General features: G+C 44.0%; 1 protein-coding gene across 1 annotated transcript; it reads left to right on the forward strand.

Moving 5' to 3' along the window:
• Nucleotides 1-2,012: 2,012 nt before the first annotated feature.
• LOC110610928 (probable glycosyltransferase At5g11130) lies at nucleotides 2,013-2,610 on the forward strand. The gene is made up of 2 exons (XM_021751009.1): nucleotides 2,013-2,016; nucleotides 2,183-2,610. The coding sequence occupies exons 1-2, from the start codon at nucleotides 2,013-2,015 to the stop codon at nucleotides 2,608-2,610; spliced, it is 432 nt and encodes a 143-aa protein (XP_021606701.1).
• The last annotated feature ends 17,239 nt before the right edge of the window (nucleotides 2,611-19,849 follow it).

Below are 19,849 nucleotides of genomic sequence, written 5' to 3' on the forward strand. Positions count from 1 at the left end.
GAAGGCTGCCTATTACTTGGTGGAGCAGGCCAGATGGCTGGCGAGAGCAAGGACACGAGTCAGAGACATCAGGGACCCCTCCAAACATCTTCTCGCACAGCATCTCGGCTACAGTGGCCGCCGCGAACCTAGGAGTCACCTTAGCAGCATTAAGGAGCTCGTTGTCGAGGGCTAAAGACAATTGCTCTATAGACTGCTTCCCCTTATCGACAGGAGGGGGAAGAACAGCTTCTGGAGGCCCTGCCACACATGCCCTCTTGACGGCCTAGCCTTCAGGGGGGACCTCGGAAGCTTGGGCCCGCTTGCCAATGGTACCACCGATTACAATGGCACTAGCAGCCTACTGAGATCGAGTTGCAGAAGGAGCAACCTCGACCCTCCCTTTGGAGCCATTCTCCGTGGACTCTTTAATGGTAATAGGCTTCCGAGAAGCCGGAGTGGAGGTCGACTTGAGCCTCGAAGCCACCGGAGATTTGGAAGAGCCCGAAGCTTTGCCTTGAGTGGAAGCCTTGGACTGGTCACGGGCACCAGCACCCGGGAGGAAGCAGGGGCAGCAGTCCGGCCTGCCACGGTTGGAGAAATGGCATGAAACACCTCCCGGGTCACGTCCGCCATCGATCGACTAGCTCTGAAGGCCTCCAGGGTGGCCTTCATGTTCTCCCTGGACATAGTGAAATTCCTGGGAGGCTTGATCTTTTCCATCGGCACAGAAGAAGCTAAAAAAATAAAAACAACTAAAGTTAAAAACAAATACAAGGAAAAGGCAAAAGACAAAAGAAAAAAGGCAAGGCATCAATAAACGAATACTAGCTTCCTGGCAGTTCCGAAGACTGGACACAAACATGCACTTCTCGACATCATACTTCCTCGAGACAGAGGTCAGTCGGAGAAGGCAGATTTGATCCACCAGAGGCAGCCGAGGAAGGTCATTACAACCCAGGGGAACTTCCCTCCAGAAGAAATCGACATCCCAAGTTATCCCAGAGCCTTTCTTCAGCTCTACCACTACGAAGGCTTTTCAACCCATCCTTTAATTAAATCTTTATACCCCGAGAAGATGACAACCCTCCTCGGGGAGTAAAGTAATAGAATCCTTGATTAGCCCGAACTAAATGGAAAAAGGTAGAAAATAAGGCAGTAGAAGGGGTAAAACCCCAGCACAAGCTAATCGATTCAAAGGAACAAATGAAAATGATGGAATTTGGTGAAAGCATACGAGGAGTAACTCCGAAGTGACGAAAAACCTCAATAAAGAAGAGAGAAAAAGGAGAGGTCAAACCGAAATCACGCTGCTTGACATAGAAGATCAAGCTGCAATCTCGCTGGAGGTCCATCAAACTCAATGGCGGATGAACGAGAAGAAAGATCCTCTCATTGCGATAGGGAGCTCTAATGCTGTAGATGGAGGTATTAAGGTAATTGGGGGAAAAGAAATTGGTGAGAGTAGCAGAGGTGACGGTAGACCTCAGATTCACGACATCGAAGATTCTAACGACAGCCATTAAGGGATAAGAGATGTACCTCAGAGAAATTTTGCAGAAGAGAGGAAAGGCGAAGTGGAGAAAGCAGAGCAAGAAGAAGAATCTGGAGAGAAATGGAAAGTTTAAATTTGAAAAGAGTAAAGGTAGAGAAGAGACGTATTTTATAGAAGCCTCCTTAGGGCCGTGCGGTCATAAATGAAGACCTAAGGATTTACCCCCTCACTAATCATGAAATAACTACTAAGGAAGTAAAGGGACACTTGATGACCGTCGGACCTCTAATACCAGGGCTGAGGCCGCATCCTAGAGGATGAAACAGACCCAAAGCCCAGTAGAACCCCCCAAGCAGGCTGATCCATCAGCGCGTCATCCAGCCTGTGACTAAGGTAGACCGGATTGACTCAAGGTTTGGACCTCTAGGAAGTGAGCTTAGCTCGTGTGATGTGACGAAAAGTAGGAGAGCAGGCTCGGCTATGCCACAATCCTATCAGCATGCGCGCAAGAGGGGAATTAAATAGCCACTTGACGAGAATGGGTAAGTAGGTACATCCGTACATACGGGTCTGCATGATATGGACAAGTGGCACTACAGGGTGGCAGTTATACGTAACTAGAGGATAAAATAAATAAGAAATAAAAAGGAGAGTACGTGACTCCAGACTAAGCTGACATACACTCTTGTAAACTCTATTTTTCTTTAGATCTCAGAACATCACTAGCCTTCTTTCTCGGAAGTGCTCATAGGGTTGTAAGAGATATACTATTCAAGCAGTGGAAAGACAAGGACAAAGAAGTTCAAGTTTACGAGGGTTTACGAAAAATCCTAAATTACAATGAGTTGATGAGCCAAAGCAAGTTTTGTTTATGCCCTAGTGGATGGGATCTAGCAAGTCCAAGAGTGGCAAAATCAATATATGTAGGATGTGTTCCAGTGATAATTTCAGATTCATATGTTCTACCATTTAGTGATGTTCTTGATTGGAGCAAATTTTCAATTCATATTCCAGTAGGAAAGATACCAGAGATTAAGAAGATTCTGCAGTGTTCCAGAGGATGTGTATCTGATATTTTGCATATAGTTTTGCATTCTATATGGCTTAGAAGACTTAATGTTAGGTTTCCATTATAGTTCCCCCTTGTGTACACAAATTTCTTCACTATGTTGATATTTTTTTATTAATTATTATGTAAACTATTTCAGGATTTTTTTTTACCGGGCTTTGTATACTTTTTTTATTAAAAGACGGTGATTTGAATTTTTTTTTAAAAAAAAATTGAAACTTACTTATACAATATAAAAAGTTTTTTAGTTTAATAATTGATAGGACATCGGATGAACTATTTTTTAGATTAAGTCTAAACTTAGAGTTATTTCTTATTTTGATTTGTATTTTTTTATTTAGATTATATAACTTTTTATTATTTATTAATTATAATTTTTACTAAAATGTGAGATTTGTAATATATTTTTTAATAAAAAGTGGTGATTTGAAGCTTATTTATAGGATATAAAAGTTATTTTGGTTTAAGATAAATTTTTAAAAAAGTAAAGTTAAAAAACCATTTTCTATTAATTGGTTGTTGTTTTGATTTTTAATTTTTTATTTAGACTATATTATTCTTTTATTATTCCTTAATTATAATTTTGAAAATTATATTTTTTATATCAATAAATTATTTAAAATTATAATACATAAATTTAAAATATTATAAATAAGAATTGAACTAGTTATAATATTTTATATTTATTTTATCAATATAATAAATTAATACATAATTTAATTAATTATATTAACAATTAGATATAATTTATTAAATACATCAATTAAATCAGCAACAACTGTATCAACAGTTATCTAAGCCTCCCTGAGATTCACCTCCACAGTGGAAACTTACCACCGCAACTCATCACCAGCCAGCAGCTTACGTCCTTACCTTGCCTTCCATGCCGGTGGGCTGCATGGCCTAATCCGTTCCCTCCTCCTAACCAGTTGAAAGGCTGCGACTCTCATCTTTGTCTTCGCGTAGCTTCCTAAACACTTGGATTATTAATCCTCCATGCTCTAAGTCCAAGGAGGCATGAAAGTAGCAAGCCCTAGAATCATTATGTGTGCCTGTGATTTTGTCGAAAGATTATCTCCTGCCATTTTAGCGATGTTCTAAGATGGGACTTATTTTGCAATGCAGGTGAAAGTATCAGAACTTCCAAGATTAAAAGAGGTGTTAAGATAAGTTTCTGAAGAAAAAAGACAAGGAGCTTAAAGAAGGTTTAAAAGGATGCAAGGAAAGTCTTTTCTTTTGAAATAAAAATTTTTACAAAAAATTAATCTAATAAATTTTTTTTAACAGAATGAATGAATTTATTATTTTAATTTAAAAAATCATTTTAAAAGTAAAAATTTTCATATCAAACAAATTGGTTCATATTGAACCACCCACCCTTCATATGATATGATAGAGCACATTCCACGTGGCTAAGGACAATAAATTTGAGTATCACTCGCATGGCATCATAGTTGAGAAGAAAAGTGCCATATATAATCAAATATAAATATGATATATAAACTTTTTGCGGCTCGCTGCACTTATAAGCAAGAAGTAAAACATGGGCAAAAACATTAGTTGTAATGCTAATCAAAAAATTGTAAAGCGTCCCAAAGGGAAGAAGAAAGGAGAAAAAAAAATCTGAAAAAAGGCAAGGTTAAATTTGATGAAAAAAAAATACTTCTTGATGATCTGAGATCCAATAGAATAGGGTTTTATAAGGGTTTGTGTATTGAAGAAAAACTTGGCCTATCTCTCTAGAGGGGTATCCCTTTTATCCTTTTCTTCCTGGTGGCTGGTGACGTATAACGGCTCTCCCATGATTGGACCACGCGTCTCTGCCATACAGATATGGGCGTACGAGGATATCAGGCGCCTGCTCCATGCGTAACGGCCTCTGATTCTCCCCCGTGCGTACACTTGAGCGGATCTGCCAGGCTGTACGACGAGTCTCGTTCTGAATTCTGGGCTGGGCCGAGAGCTGGGCTGGGCGCTGAACCCAGGAGGAGAAGGAGTTCGTGGGGAGGTTATACGGGCTGGGCCGATCTCGATGGGGAAGAATCTGGTGGAGTCCGGCCTCAGGGATCTAATGATCCGGGCCTGTTTTACTTGAGAGGGTGTGCGGGCCTTCCTTTCATGGGCCGTGGCCGTAATCTAGGCCCAGGATTGGGGGTAGGGAAATCCAGCGGTCATCAATTGCCCCTTCACCTTCTCGGCAGTTATTGCTCCGACTGCCGAGGGGGTGAATATTGAGAACCATTATGACCGCGCCTGTTCGCGTGTAGATGCCTTCATAACTCCCTTTCAACTTTTTGTCATTCCTCATTTCTTGAATCCTATCTGCCTTTTTCCCTTTCTGGCCTTTCCTTACCCCTCATATACTCTGCTCTTTTTACTTTCCTGTCATTATCGCCTGGACATGCCTCTTTTTTCCTTTTCCATGAATATCTTTTAAAGATCCTGACATCGTGGGCTTAGAGTCTAAAGTTACTTTACCTTGTGCTAAGACTTCAGATTTTGAGTATATATCAGCGTTAACTCCTCTTCACTCTTAGGCCCTTTGTCGGAGAAAGGGAGTCTTTCCTTCTAGCCCTCTGTCTATTTCCTTCTTCCAGCGAGATTCTCCTGTTTTTTCTGCAAAGGATCTATTTGACGCCTTCTTCAAACGGATTGAGGTGAGCCTGGGGCTTCATTGCTTTGTTGCCCCAGAAGTTTGCTTTAATCTTGCTTTCATTATCTTGACAAAAGATTATCCTGACTTATCTCTGTTTGGAACTTTTTGCAGTACCTGAGATAAAGATGGGTCAGTCCAAACCTCTTGAAAATCTGATATTACCTCGAGGGAGTCTGAAGGTTGCTTCAGAGGTCCTCCTAGTAGGGCGGTTGATGGGTGGGGCCATTTGGCAGGTCGTTGAAACTGTTTTATCCAGATCGTCTGGCTGGCCTCCTCCTCTGGTTGTTGTTCGAGCTCCAAAGAGGCTATGGGCTATTGAGGGGTCTGCTTTGACTTTACCTTCCTTCGGGAAAGAAATTTCCCCGATGCCCTTGTTGTCTGCTTTTGATATAAATGGAGGTGGGGAAAATGATCAATTTATTGTCCCCTTTGGTGTGGAATACCTGTATTATGAGAGGCTGAGATCTGCTGCACTCAGTCAAGCTTCCGTCGACGCCTTCGAATATATGCTCTGTGATCTTCTTGAAGCCGTAACTCGAAGACTTATGTTTTTCATGCGTGATATACGAACAGCATATAATATCTGAGCTTGTTCGTATGTACCGTGAATCACACTTGGGCAACAGAATGTTTGCCTATAGGGGAACAGTGAGAAATACTTATGGGAATCAACTTATTCAATTCCCCTATAATAATGAAGCAGAACTCGGCCGGCCTACAGGGCTCGTTTTCCGTATCCGAGAGTTCCTCTGTATCGAAAACTAGGATAGTGTGATAGGTGATAGTAATGTAAACGTAGATGATGTATCTGGTTATGTAAATCCTCTGAGGATAGCTTTTTATTCTGTAATGTGGGTATTCGTAACGTGCTGTAATGAAACTTTCGTTTTTTCGTTCATATCCGAACTGTTCCTTCTTTATTATGAATGAGGTGTTGAGACTGCTTTCTTCGTGGTTTTTTCTGAGAAATCTGCGATATTGTTTTTTCCGTCTTGCCTTTTAATTGATCAGACCCAGAATCCATTTAGCTAGTCTGAGTTTTCAATTTACTCTTTCCGAGCTGTACCAACCGACCTGCGAGCTCGCTTTCGGTTTACTTTATCCAAGCGAGACTAACCGGCCTGCGAGCTCTGTCTTTAATCAATGGGTCGAGCTCTGAGTTCCACTAGCCAACTGAGCTTTCGGTTTACTTTTTCCGAGCTGGGCTAACTGACTTGTGAGCCCTGCTTTTAATCAATGAGTTGAGCTTCTGACCCATAACTTTGTATGATTCCGCGGCGTCCTTATCGCTTCGTTTTGGGCTCGTAGCCTCTGCTTAATGATGATGAGTCAAATCCTGTACCTTTTTAAGTGATAAGCAAGTCTGACCTTTATCATGCTTCCCCCTGTTTGTCTCCTTGGATCTTTCTATGACTTGCTCTTTTTCCTTAGTTTTTGCTGCCTGAGTGGCGATGATGTGCATTTTGCATGTCAGGTCGTCCTGAGCGAGAGATTCAATTGGAGCTCGGTCTCAAGGTTTTGACAATTTGGGTTTGTTTTATGTAGATAGCGTGTGGGCCTTCGGCTGATGGGCTATTGCCGTGGGCCTGGCCCTTTGTAGGGGTGGAGAAGCCCAGCGGTCATCTCTTTGCCCCTTTACCTTCTCGCCGGTTATTATCTAACCGTTGAGAGGGTAAACTTCGAGAGTAATTAGTGATCGCGCCGCTCCAAGACAAAACTGCTCAGAACAACATTTCATCTCATTATTGCCTTTCACTTCGAATTCTCCCTGTCTTCTGAAGAAACTCGCTCTCTTCTGCTCTCTGTTTTCCTGCAACTTCTTCTGCTTTTTCCACCCTATTGCGTTTTCAGGTACGCTTCTTTGTTCTTCCATGGAGGTTCCAAAGCTCCCCGACGTTGCTAATCTTAGGTCGCATATTACTTCCTCTACCATAACTAAACACATTTCTCGGAGGTATTTAGATACTCCACTTTATCTTATTCGAGCTCCTTTTCAAAATGAAAGGATAGTTCTTCCGAACCCTCCCCCTCCTGGTTTGATGGATCCCCAAAGGGGGCGTTGTATAGTCTTTTTCCTTAAACAGAGAGATTTAGGTCTACCTTTCCCTTTTACCCCTTTCTTTATCGAGGTTTTCCGATACTTCGGAGTAACCCCCCGGATGTTATCTCCGAATTCCATTCTGTTCCTGTGTTGCTTTGAGTCCATCTGCCGAAGTTGGGGTTTTACGCCCACGGCATGTGATAGAGCATATTTTAGTCCATTTTATCATTATATTCTTGATGTTTATTTACATCTTTTCTACTTAATTTTGTGGTTTTAATTATGTTTTGCAGATATTAGGTGTAAAGAGACAATCTGGAGAAAATGCTCTTAAAACTGCCAAAAAGTGGCAAATATGGAAAGTGCCAAAAAAGGAAAGTTTCCAAATAAGGAAAGTTTCCAAATAAGGAAAGTTTTCAGAAAAGGAAAGTTTTCAAATGAGGAAAGTGCAGAAGCAAAAGCAAACATGGAAAGCTCAGTCAGAAGATTATTTGAAATTCAAATCGCAGATCTTTCTTTCCTTGTTCAAAGATGTGCACACACTGCAGCAGTCATATCTTCCTATTTAGGCAACAAGATCTCAAAGAGATGCTCTTCCTCTTCTGCATTCAATATTCAAATTTCAAAAGAGGCTCCACCTAAAAAGGAATGTATGGAAAAGCATATCTTCCCCTTTGAAGATCAAAATTCGTGCATCCTTCCTATTCAGAAATAATCTGCACGCTTTCCTCTTCTGAGAGCCATCTGCACGCCACCTTCCTTTTCTGCAACAACTTGGGCAGCAAGTTGCACATGGGCAGCATCTTGGGCAGCCTCTACACTAATTAGGAAGCAAGATCAACATCTAAACTTATTTAGGAAGCATAATCTGCGCCTCCTTCCCTTTATGAGATCAAACCGCGCGCACCAACTTCCTTCCGCAGTGCATTTTCGCGCAGCCTTCCTTCTGAAGCTGAAAAGCGCGATTCTTTCCTTTTCAGACACATCTTGGGCAGAAAATACCTCTTGGGCAGTAAGTATGACCTAGGGCAACACTTTTCAACTATAAAAAGCCACATAAGAAGCCTCTACATGGTCTTTAAGCTCCCCTTGGGAGACACCTACGAAATTCACATCTCTTCTTCTACCTTTCTTCTTTTCTTTTATTTTTGGTTTTGTTTCAGCCATGAGAGGCTGAAATCTTTTATTCTAGTTGAAGATTAGGTGATACTTTGGTTGTTTTATGGATTGGGAGACTTGATCAAATATTGTTTAACTTTTGGTTGTTCAATATTTATGCAATTTCATGCTTGATTTTAATATTGCTTTGTTGTTTAGATCTACGTTGATTCTTGATTGCAAAGTAATAATATGTTAGTTTGGATGATTTAAGTCCGTAATTGCTTAGATTATTCTTACATGAGAACACTTGGGATAAAACCTAAGGAAATTGTATGATCTAGCGTTATCTCCATACGTTTGGGTAGCTAGGATTGGATCTCTCTATTTCTTAATGCAATTGACAATTGTTTTGATGCCTAAGGCCCAAGGACGTTCCTTGGCAATTTGTTAATTAGTAATTAATTAGAGGACGTTCCCTAATTGGTTTAATCATAAGGAGAGATAATGGTGGTGAGAAGCGTCTTCCATCTCCATAACTAATCTATTGAATCAACCCAAAGGAAACTAAGTGTCAATGATCAATCCCAACAACTAAAGTGGATCCAACTCTTCAACTAGATCTTTCTCATTATTTATTTCTCTTTTATTTTGTTATTTGCTTATTTTAATTGCTTTCAGTAGTTTGTTAATCAAACCAATCTCAAACCCCCCATTTTACTTTTACTGCAATTTATTTTTATTCCGCTTTCAGTTTTATCTCGTTTTAGTTTATTTTGCTTTCCGTTTATTTCTCTTTCAGTTTTATCTCATTTCAGTTTTATCTCGTTTCAGTTTATCTCGTTTTCAGTTTTATCTCATTTCAGTTTTATCTTATTTCAGTTTTATCTCGTTTCAGTTTTATCTCGTTTCAGTTTATCTCGTTTTCAGTTTTCTTCTTTTGCAGTTTATTTTTGTTTCAGTTTATTTTATTGGTCTTGATAAGGAAAATAGGTAAGTCTTCAATTCCCTGTGGATTCGATCCTTTCACCACTATCTGCAGTTGTAAATTGTTGATAACCAGAAAGGTTATTTTTGACCGACTTCGACAACCGCGAGTCAGCATGTCTGTTTGTCACTTTCTTCCGTCTTGTCAAGGCGGTTCAGAATTTTTATTATTTCTCCCCTCGTAGTGGGTTATCTCTCTTCACGGGCTATAAGGATTCCATAAAGGGATGGGTAGAGAGTTTCCTTGTGGCGGAGCTGAAATTAGAATCCGCCTTATCGTGGGGAGTAGATCTAAGTTGGGAGGATGTTCCTCCGGGCTGCAATGACCTGCCCCGATTAAGCCTTATTGAGCAGGTGGGGTTGCTTCGATTGACTTCTGTTGAGAGGAAGTATGACGTCGAGAAGTGTATGTTCGTGTCTAATCTTAGGGATATCCGGGACACGGGTATAGTGCCTTGTCCAGCGATTCTGTTTCTTCTTTGTAAATGATATCATAAAATGCGTTAATTCTTTGTAGTTTTGTGTTTTTGCAGCTTCTGACGTTAAAATGGAAGAGATCAGGTATCCGAAGAACTTAGTCCTATCTCGGGATAATATGCATGCCATTTTTGATGCCCTTCAGGCTGGGCGTTCGGTGCCTGAGGTTGCTGCAAAGGTGGCTCAAGTTGCTTCTTCCAAGAAAGTTAGCCGACCTCCTGCCAAGGCTTCCTCTCGAGATCCTAAGCCGAGCTCTCACGGCACCAAATCATCTCGGCTATCCAGTCGTGGCAAGTCGGCCTTGACTATTAAGCCTATTGAAGAACCTAAGTCCGCTCAAGCTTCTTCAGAGGGTGTGAGGGAAATTTCTCTGGCCATCGTGGAGCAGACCGAGGTCGTTGAACAAGCGCAGTTGGGTCTTGTTCATTCTTCTGAAGAGGTATCAGAGGGAAAATTTAGGTCCCCCATTACTGAAGATAAGGAGACTTCTGGAAAGGGGAAAGAGATCATTCTTATAGAGGACAAAGTCCCAGAGGTCCCTATCACAGATGTCTCTGCCCCTGCGGAGACCGGGTCTGGGTCTGGAGGCATCATAAAGAAGACTGGGGACAAGCGTCCAGCCCCTCCTGAGATGTCTGCCCCGCCTCCTGCTCGGAAGAAATCCAGGGCTGCCAAAGGGTCTTCTCCAGCCCTTCCTTCTATTGGGAAAGAGAAGAATGTTCCTATTGTACCTCTGTTGTCTTCTCCTGACAACGACACTCTGAATGCGGCGAATATCACCTCTCAATCTCCGGCCAGTGCTGTCACCGAACTTCTTAGGAAACAAATGTTCGGTGGAACCACAGAGGCCTCGGATCCATGTCTACTTGCCCTTACTGGTCTTTTAGCCAGTTCGACCAAGGAACAAGCATCCTTCCGATCTCGATCTCGTGAAGAGCTTGGGAATACAATCAGGGAGATGCTTCTGATGGTAAGTTATTTTTCCATTTTTCTTTTGGTTTTCTTTATTTCTTTCTATTGACGGTTGTTCTTTTGTGTTAGGTGACGGGCCTCTTTATGGAGGTGGACGCTCGGGACCACTCTCTCCGGGAGTCTGTGGATCGCCGGATTGAAGAAGCGCGCTTGGAGGAGAATATATCTGCCACCAGCGATGCCAGAGGCAATCTCTTAGCTGCCCGAGAGCATACCCAATCCCTCCAGGCGGAGTTGCATTCTGCGTTGGAGGCCCTTAAAAGAGCTGAAGGAAGGGCAACTGAGACAGAGGAGCACACCAAGTCCCTGGAAGTAGAGTTATCTCGTACTCGCAGGGTTCTCAAGGAGTCTGATGAGAGGGTGGCTGCCGTGGAAGTTCGTTGTGAAGAAGTTTTAAAGCAGCTGTCCTCTATGACGGAGGCTCTTCGGGAAAGAGACGAGGCTATGAGTCAAAGAAATGAGGTCCAGCGCCAATATGAAGCCTTAAAGGCTGATTCTGAAGGACTTCAGGTTCACCTGAATGAGGTGAATGTTCAGAAAGAGAAAGCCCTAGCTCGGGTGGAAGTCCTTGAGCAGGAGCTGAGCACGAGTTCTGAACGTATCAGAGACCTGGCTTCATCGGCGGAGGAATTCCAACTTCGCCATCAACAGCTTAACCATGAAGTCAGGACTTTGGAACGTAAATGTTCAGCCCTGCTCGAGGTAGTGAAACACGCTGAAAGCAAAGTCCAGCTAGAACGCGAGAAATGTCTAGCGGAGTATCAGGAGTCGGAGGAGCTGAAAAGAAAGATTGAGCAGGCTTGTGAAGCTTACCTTCAAGACTACAAGGATTCCCCTGAGTTGAAGGCATTTATAGCTGAGGCCTGTGAATCACATCTTGATGAATATAAAGCCTCTGCAGACATGAAAGCTGCTGTTCTTCAGAAAGCCTTCCGCATGTACGTAACTGGCTACAATCGCGGCATAAGGGAAGCTAGACATGCTCCTGATACTCCTCTGGAAAAGCTTCATATGGCCGAAGTGGATTCTGATGGCGAGCCGGTGTTATATGGGGAAGATGATTTCCCTATGCCTAGAGGTGATTGTCGTGTTGTAGGCTCGTCAGTTGTGTCTTCTGAAGAAGAATCCGAGCCGAATGGGGAGGACATGGAAGTCCCTGAATCTGAAGAAGGCGACCCCGATTCTGAAGGGGAAGACCTTAACCCAGGGTTGGAGATTGCCCCGGTTGTTGATATTGAGAAATCTGACCCAAAGGATACCGGGCTTCCTTCAGATATGATTGTAAATAAAAATAGTGTAGGCGAGGATGTTCTTAAAAATGTAAGTCCCTTAAGGACTATTTTCCCTTCAACCTCGTCAGATAGATTGTAATAGCCATTTCTCTCAATGGAATTTTAATTTCTTTTTACTTGAATTACTTATTGTTTTTCATATATTTTGGAATTTATCTCTTCTTTTCGTAATTGTAATACTTACACTGTATAAAGCTTTTTCCGAACTAAACTAGCCTTTAGTTATGAGCTCGGTTCTCAGCTAATTGTCTGAGCTTATGAGAAGTCTGATCACATACCTTTTAATGGTACTTAGCTGGGCTTCCTTTTTAGTTCTGACTGGTCAGGAAATGAAGCTGAGGTCCTTTCTTCCCAAGTTGCCCCTTTGCCTCCTCAACCTTTCATTGCATGAGTGTTGAGGGGGTAAATCCTTAAACTCTGTATATGTTTGTGTGGGCTTATTTTAAATAATTTTTTCCTTTTTCCTTGGTTATGAGCTCGGATGTCTATTTATGGCGAACTGACTCGAGTTATGAGCACGGTCCTTCAGCTTTCCGAGCTGAGAGCTCGGCTCTTCATTCTTCACTTAGGCTTTTACACCTATGGCCTGTGATGCTTCTCATACCCCTGGGTGTCTTCCAGGCTATTTGCTGTCTAGACCTCTTTGTAAGCTGAGCCAGCTTAGCGTCAGCGATCACTTTTTAAGTTCAGTGCCTTTTGGCTATAGTGCTCCGAGCTCCTTCGGGAGATCGGAGTTTGGCCTTTCTTTGATGCCTTTGGACTCATCTTTTTGTGAGGTCGGAACTGTATTTTTATGAATTGTCCCTACATATGATATGGGGAATTTTTGCTTAAGGATGGCCTTAAGGCCTTCATCAGCTGTTTTTGCTTTGTTTTCCCGGGAGTTCTAGGGGATCCCGGTCTTCTTTGTTTTTCCGGGATGGCCTCGGGGCCTCGCCGGTTGTTTGTGCTCCAAGAGATCTTACGAGATCCTGGCTATTTTTGTTCCGGGGTGACCTCGGGGCCCCGCCGGCTATTTGTGCTCCAGGAGATCTCACGAGATCCTGGCTATTTTTGTTCCGGGGTGACCTCGGGGCCCCGCCGGCTATTTGTGCTCCAGGAGATCTCACGAGATCCTGGCTATTTTTGTTTCGGGGTGACCTCGGGGCCCCGCCGGCTGTTTGTGCTCCAGGAGATCTCACGAGATCCTGGTCGTTTTTGTTCCGGGGTGACCTCGGGGCCCACCGGCTTTTTTTTGTTATGTTTTCCCGGGAGTTCTAGGGGATCCCGGTCTTCTTTGTTTTTCCGGGATGGCCTCGGGGCCTCGCCGGTTGTTTGTCTTCTCAGTTTGGTTCATGGTGTCAGGAAATCTAAGGGATCCTGTACGCCAACCTCTAGGGGTGAGCAGTATTCGGTTCAAACCGAAAAAACCGATCGAACCGAACCGATTTAAAATTTTGGTTCGATTTTTTATATATTCCGGTTCGGTTCGGTTTTTAATTTCAAAAATTTCGGTGATTTCGGTTCGGTTCGGTTTTGATCAGAAAAAAACCAAAAAAACCGAACCGAATCGATTAGTAATAATAATATGTTTTTTCAATAATATAGAGAAATTAAATCATATTAAAATTAAAATATTTTAATTAAATTTTAAAATACTAAAAATAAAGTGTAAAAAATAAAAAAATTATTAAAATTCGAAACCGATCAAACCGAATCGAATCGAATTGAATCAGACCGGTTCGGTTCGATTCGGTTTCTGACCAAAATCGGTTCGGTTCGATTTTTATAAACACTAAAATTTTGATTTTCGGTTTATTCGGTTCGGTTCAGTTTTGAACCGAACCGACCGAATGCTCACCCCTACCTACCTCCCTGAGGTCCTGCGCAAGATTCGGGCTCTGTGGCCTTACTGTCGCTTCATCTTCTCAGTTTGGTTCATGGTGTCAGGAAATCTAGGGGATCCTATACACCTACCTCCCTGAGGTCTTGTTCCTCTAAGGGGTCTCTCCGAGCCCTGTTCTTTCTTTGTCATAGAGGAGTATTATTCATAAAGATAATCTTATTGTGTAAACAATTTGTTTCCTTCATATTTATCAGAATACAATGTTTTTCTTTACAACTATATCAGGGGAAATACCTCTTTAGGTGTTGAATATTCCAAGCGTGGGGCTCATGGTTCCCTTGCATATCTTCAATCCGGTATACTCCTGGTCGGACTACTTTTGTTACCTTGAACGGGCCCTCCCAGGTCGGTGCTAGCTTACCAGCTGCCGCCCTTTTTCCTGTGGCTTCCAGGTTTCTTAAGGCCAGGTCTCCCACTTTCAAGCTTCTTTCTCTGACCTTTTGGTTGTAGTATCGTGCTGCCCGTTGTTGATAGGCGGCAGTTCGGATTTGAGCTTCTTCCCTGATTTCCTCAAGGGCATCCAGGTTGCTTCTTAGCTTGTCATCGTTAGTGCTCTCACTAGCAAATTGGACTCGATGAGTAGGAATCTGCAACTCAACTGGGACTACGGCCTCTGTAACATAGGCAAGTGCAAATGGCGTTTCTTTAGTGGGTGCTCTAGGGGTGGTTCGGAGTGCCCACAGGATGCTGTTGAGCTCTTCTGCCCAATTTGCCTTTGCCCCATCTAGCCGCTTTTTTAATCCTTGTAGGATGGCTCTGTTGGTGACCTCTGTTTGGCCGTTAGTTTGAGGATGAGCCACATAGGAGAATTTATGCCAGATACCCATGTTCGTTGTGAAAGCTCTGAAGGTGCTGCAATCAAACTGTCTGCCATTATCTGAAATAAGCACTCTGGGTATACCAAATCTGCAGATGATATGTCCCCACACAAAATCTATCATCTTTCGAGCTGTAATTGTGGCTATTACTTCCGCCTCTGGCAATTTTGAGAAGTACTCTACAGCCACCACTACAAATTTCCTCTGCCCCGTAGTCTTGGGGAAAGGTCCCAGGATGTCAATTCCCCATTGCGAGAAAGGCCATGGACTGGATATGCTGGATTGAGGAGTGGCTGGAGTTTTGATGGCATTAGCAAATCTCTGGCATACGTCGCATCTTCGGACGAACTCTTCTGCTTCTTTTTTAACAGTGGGCCAATAATACCCTTGCCTGAATACTTTATTAGCTAATGTCCCTCCTCCCTCGTGGGCTCCACACATGCCTCTATGTATTTCTTCCATCACCTTCGTAGCCTCTTCCGGGCTCACGCATCGGAGCCACAGACTGGACTTTCCTTTTCTGTATAAGGTCCCCCTTATTGCTTGGTAGTTAGCGGCACGAGCTGCTATCTTTTTGGCTTCATCTTTATCCTCGGGAAGTTTACCTTTCTCCAGGTATTCTAAGTAAGGGGTCATCCAAGTCGGGTTCTGTTCTACCTGCAATATCATGTTAGTTTTATTAAAAGCACGTATATGGACATGTTGTATGTACACTTCATCGGGAAGCTGTTTCAATTCTTCTTTGGATAATCGGCTAAACAGATCTGCTTCCTCATTTTCCTCTCGGGGTATTCTTTGAAATCTGATGGTTACTCCTCGACTTGTGAGCTCGGCTTCTAAAGTTTTTACTTTAGCCAGGTAATTCTGCATAATGGGGTCTCTAGATTGATACATCCCTGTTACTTGGTTGATCACCAGCTGAGAGTCGCTGTTTATCTCGAGATCGGTTACTCCCACTTCCAGCGCCACCAACATCCCATTTATCAGGGCTTCATATTCTGCTACATTATTCGAGGCTTTGAACTCTAGACGTAAGGCGTAACATACCTTAAAATCCTTTGGCCCCTTAAGCATTATTCCAGCACCACTGCCCTCAGTGCCTGATGCTCCGTCTACATACAACTTCCAGTTAAATTCTGGATGAGGCTCCCCCTCACGTTCCTTTCCTGCTATCCCTGAGGATGATCCTCTCTGCTCCTCGTTGAATGTGCATTCTGCTATGAAGTCAGCCAAGGCTTGAGATTTTATAGCTGTCCTAGGTCGATACTCTAGACAGTAAGAGCTGATCTCTACGGACCAAGCCAACATCCGACCTGAAGTTTCCGGCCTGCGTAGAATCTTCTTTAAGGGTTGGTCTGTCATCACAACTCCTTGGTGGCCTTCCAAATAAACATTGAATTTCTGGACTGCTAGCAATAGGGCGTAAGCCATTTTTTCAATGTTCGAATATCTGACCTCAGTATCTCTGAGTACCTTGCTGACGTAAAAAATGGGTTTCTGCTCCCCTTCTTCCACCCTTACTAACACTGCGCTGACTGCTTGTTCTGAGGCTGCCAAGTATATCAGAAGTTCTTCTCCTTTCATAAGACTACTGAGCACGTGGGGCGAGCTGAGATATCCCTTAAGCTCTGCGAAGGCTTTTTGGCAGTCTTCTGTCCATTCAAAGTTTGGCACCTTCCTCAATTTTTTGAAAAATGGTAAGCATTTTTCTGCTGACCTTGACATGAATCGGTTGAGTGCTACTACTCTTCCGGTTAGTCTTTGGACGTCCCTTACACAGGTCGGCTCTGGCATTTTCAATATGGCTTCTACCTTCTCTGGGTTAGGCTCAATGCCTTTTCCGCTCACCATGAATCCCAAGAATTTTCCTCCTCTAATAAAGAAAGCACATTTTGCTGGGTTCAACTTCATTATGTACTGGTTTAATACCCTGAATACCTCCCTCAAGTTTGCCATGTGCTGCTGGAAATTTGGGCTTTTGACTTCCATATCATCTACATAAACTTCTACATTTCTGCCAATCTGGTTTTTGAAGATTTTATTCATCAATTTTGGTAAGTTGCCCCGGCATTCCTCAATCCGAATGGCATAGCTCTGTAGCAATAAGTTCCATCTTCAGTTATAAACGAGGTCTTTTCCTCATTCGACCTTTCCATTGGGATTTGATGATAACCAGACATAGCATCCAAAGAAGACATATAATCGAAACCGGCCGTAGAGTCGACCATTTTATTAATATCAGGAAGTGGATAACAATCTTTAGGGCAGGCCTTATTTAGGTCAGTAAAATCTATGCACATCCTATATTTGCCATTGGCTTTTTTGACTAATACAGGATTTGCTAGCCACTGCGGGTACATAACTTCCCTAATAAAGCCTGCCTCCTCGAGTTTCTGCACCTCCTCCCTGGTGGCCTGCTGCTTCTCTCTTCCTACTACTCTTTTCTTCTGCTTTACTGGCTTGGCTTCGGGGAGTACATTCAGTTTGTGTGTCATTACCTTAGGGTCAATTCCAGGCATGTCGGAGGGCTTCCAGGCGAAACTAGACGCATGACCTCGGATCAGGGCCATGACTTCAGCTTTTTGTTCTTCAGTGAGGCCGACGTTGAGACTGAAGACCTTTTCTGCCTCTACTTCTGATAAAGGGAAGATCTCCAGCTCCCCCACCGGTTCTGTCCTGGCCTCTGCTTTCTCATCCCGAACCTCTAGCACTTCCGAGTCAAGAGCTTTTCCAGTGGAGCTCAGTTCTGCTATTGTGGCTAAGTATACTGCTCTTGCCTCTTCTTGGCTGCCCCGGACTATTCCCACTCCTTCTTCTGTTGGAAATTTAAGCGCCAAATACCTGATACTGGTGATAGCTTCGAAGTTGAACAGCGCAGGCCTCCCCAGGATCACATTATAGCTCAACAGAAGTTTGACCACTAAAAATACCTCGTGGTGAGTGCGAGTCCTGGGTGCTTCACCTAAGGTGAGAGCCAGCTTCACCTTCCCTTCTACGAGCACCGGTACTCCTCCGATCCCCTTGATTGGTGCCTGGTCTTGGACCAACTGTTCTTCCGGAATTTCCATCTGCTGAAAGACCCGGTATGGTAGCAAGTTGACTTTACTCTCGTCATCCACTAAGACCTTCTTTACCCGATAATTATGAATGACGGCTTCAATGACGAGCGCGTCATCATGGGGCATATGAATACCCTGAGCATCTTCTGAAGAGAAGGTGATGGTCATGGGAGAGTGGTCAACGATTTGCATGACCTCAGTACTGCTGCTCTCTCCCTCCCGAGTTCTCTTCTTCCCTCGGCGGCCCATCCGACCTCCCGTTCCTCCAACAATCATGTTGATGGTCCCACTGGATCCATCGTTCACTGGTCCAGTTCCTGTTCTCCTCGGCATCTAAACCGCCGGACTGGATTGAGGCCTTTATCCCTCTGATTTCTTCACAAAGTTCTTGAGATGCCCCCTCTTTATCAACCTCTCGATCTCTGCTATCAACTGGAAGCAGTTGTTGGTATCGTGGCCATGTGTCCGATGATATTGACAATATTTTTCAGGATTCCGTTGGTCTGCTTCTGACTTCATAGGTTTGGGCCACTGGAGGAACTCCTTATCTTGGACAGCCATGAGCACCTCGGCTCTGGACGCATTTAGTGGAGTCGGCTTCTCAGGGACCCAAGGGGGAAGCAATCTTGGCTCATGGACCCGTGGAGGGGGAGGCCTTTGATCCCTTCGCTCTCAGGCCTGCTTGTACGGCTCGGGCCTCTTGCCGTGTTTCTTTTCATGTTTCTCCGGCCTCCTTTCTTCTGAGGCTTTTTCTTTTCCTGTCATCCCTTTGGCAAATCGGCTTGTTACTAAGGCGTCATCCTGCCTTATATACTTCTCCGCTCTCTTCATCAGCTCGGCCAGAGAGGTCGGAGGCTTCCTGCTTAAGGAACCGAAGAACTCGGCAGAGGTCGTTCCCTTTTGCATGGCCTCTACCGCCCTTCCTTCATCGAGTTCGGGAATCTGCAGGGCCTCCGTATTGAAACGAGCGACATACTCTCTGAGTGATTCGCCCCCTCTCTGTCTTACTGTCTCCAAGTAGCTCGTCTTCCTCTCTACTGGTACCCCGGCGATGAACCGGCTAATGAAACGAGTGGCTAAATCTCCAAAACTCCCAATGCTTCCAGTCTCTAGGCTGTTGAACCATGCTCGCGCTGTCGTTGGGAATACCTTGCACATCAAGGCATCCGATAAAGTTTGTAATTCCATGAAGGTCTTGTAATTCATGACATGCTCCCTTGGGTTACCAGCTCCGTCGTAGGCTGCCATGGACGGCATCATAAACTTCTTAGGGACAGTTTCCTGCTGCACCCATTTTCTATCATCTCCCTCGCCCTTCTTCCGTGGACTCGGGCCTCCGGCTCTTCCTCTTCTCCAGTTCTTCTCTCCCGTACCCCGGCGCCGCGGCTGTTGGTTTGAAGGCGATCAAGGGTAGGTTGGGGCTCATTGTTTGGGGTTCTTCTACCACTGGGAGTGCGTTCACTGGGGTGCCAAGGCCCCTTTGCTGCATTATCTGCCCCAACCAGTGGGTGGTGCTTTGTAGCTGGAATGCGATAGTTTGGAGGTCTTGGTTGGACAAGGCCACTGCGGGCGCGTTCCCTGTCAAGCTTGGCGAAGGATTGAGAGGAATGGGTGTTTGGTTGTTTAATGTTGTAGGGCTAGAAAAGGAGAACTGCTGCCCTTCTTGGGCAGAGCTTAGGTCGTTTGGGGTGTTAAGATTGTTTTCGTTGTGATTAGCCATCGTGGATCTCAGTGGGTTTTGTTAAGAGTGAAAACTCCGGTGATGAAAAGATCTTCGTCGTTTTCCCACAGACGGCGCCAATTGATGATCTGAGATCCAATAGAATAGGGTTTTACAAGGGTTTGTGTATTGAAGAAAAACTTGGCCTATCTCTCTAGAGGGGTATCCCTTTTATCCTTTTCTTCCTGCTGGCTGGTGACGTATAACGGCTCTCCCATGATTGGACCACGCGTCTCTGCCATACAGATATGGGCGTACGAGGATATCAGGCGCCTGCTCCATGCGTAACGGCCTCTGATTC

The sequence above is a fragment of the Manihot esculenta genome, chromosome 3 (assembly GCF_001659605.2).
Source record: "Manihot esculenta cultivar AM560-2 chromosome 3, M.esculenta_v8, whole genome shotgun sequence".
NCBI classification, from domain to species: domain Eukaryota; kingdom Viridiplantae; phylum Streptophyta; class Magnoliopsida; order Malpighiales; family Euphorbiaceae; genus Manihot; species Manihot esculenta.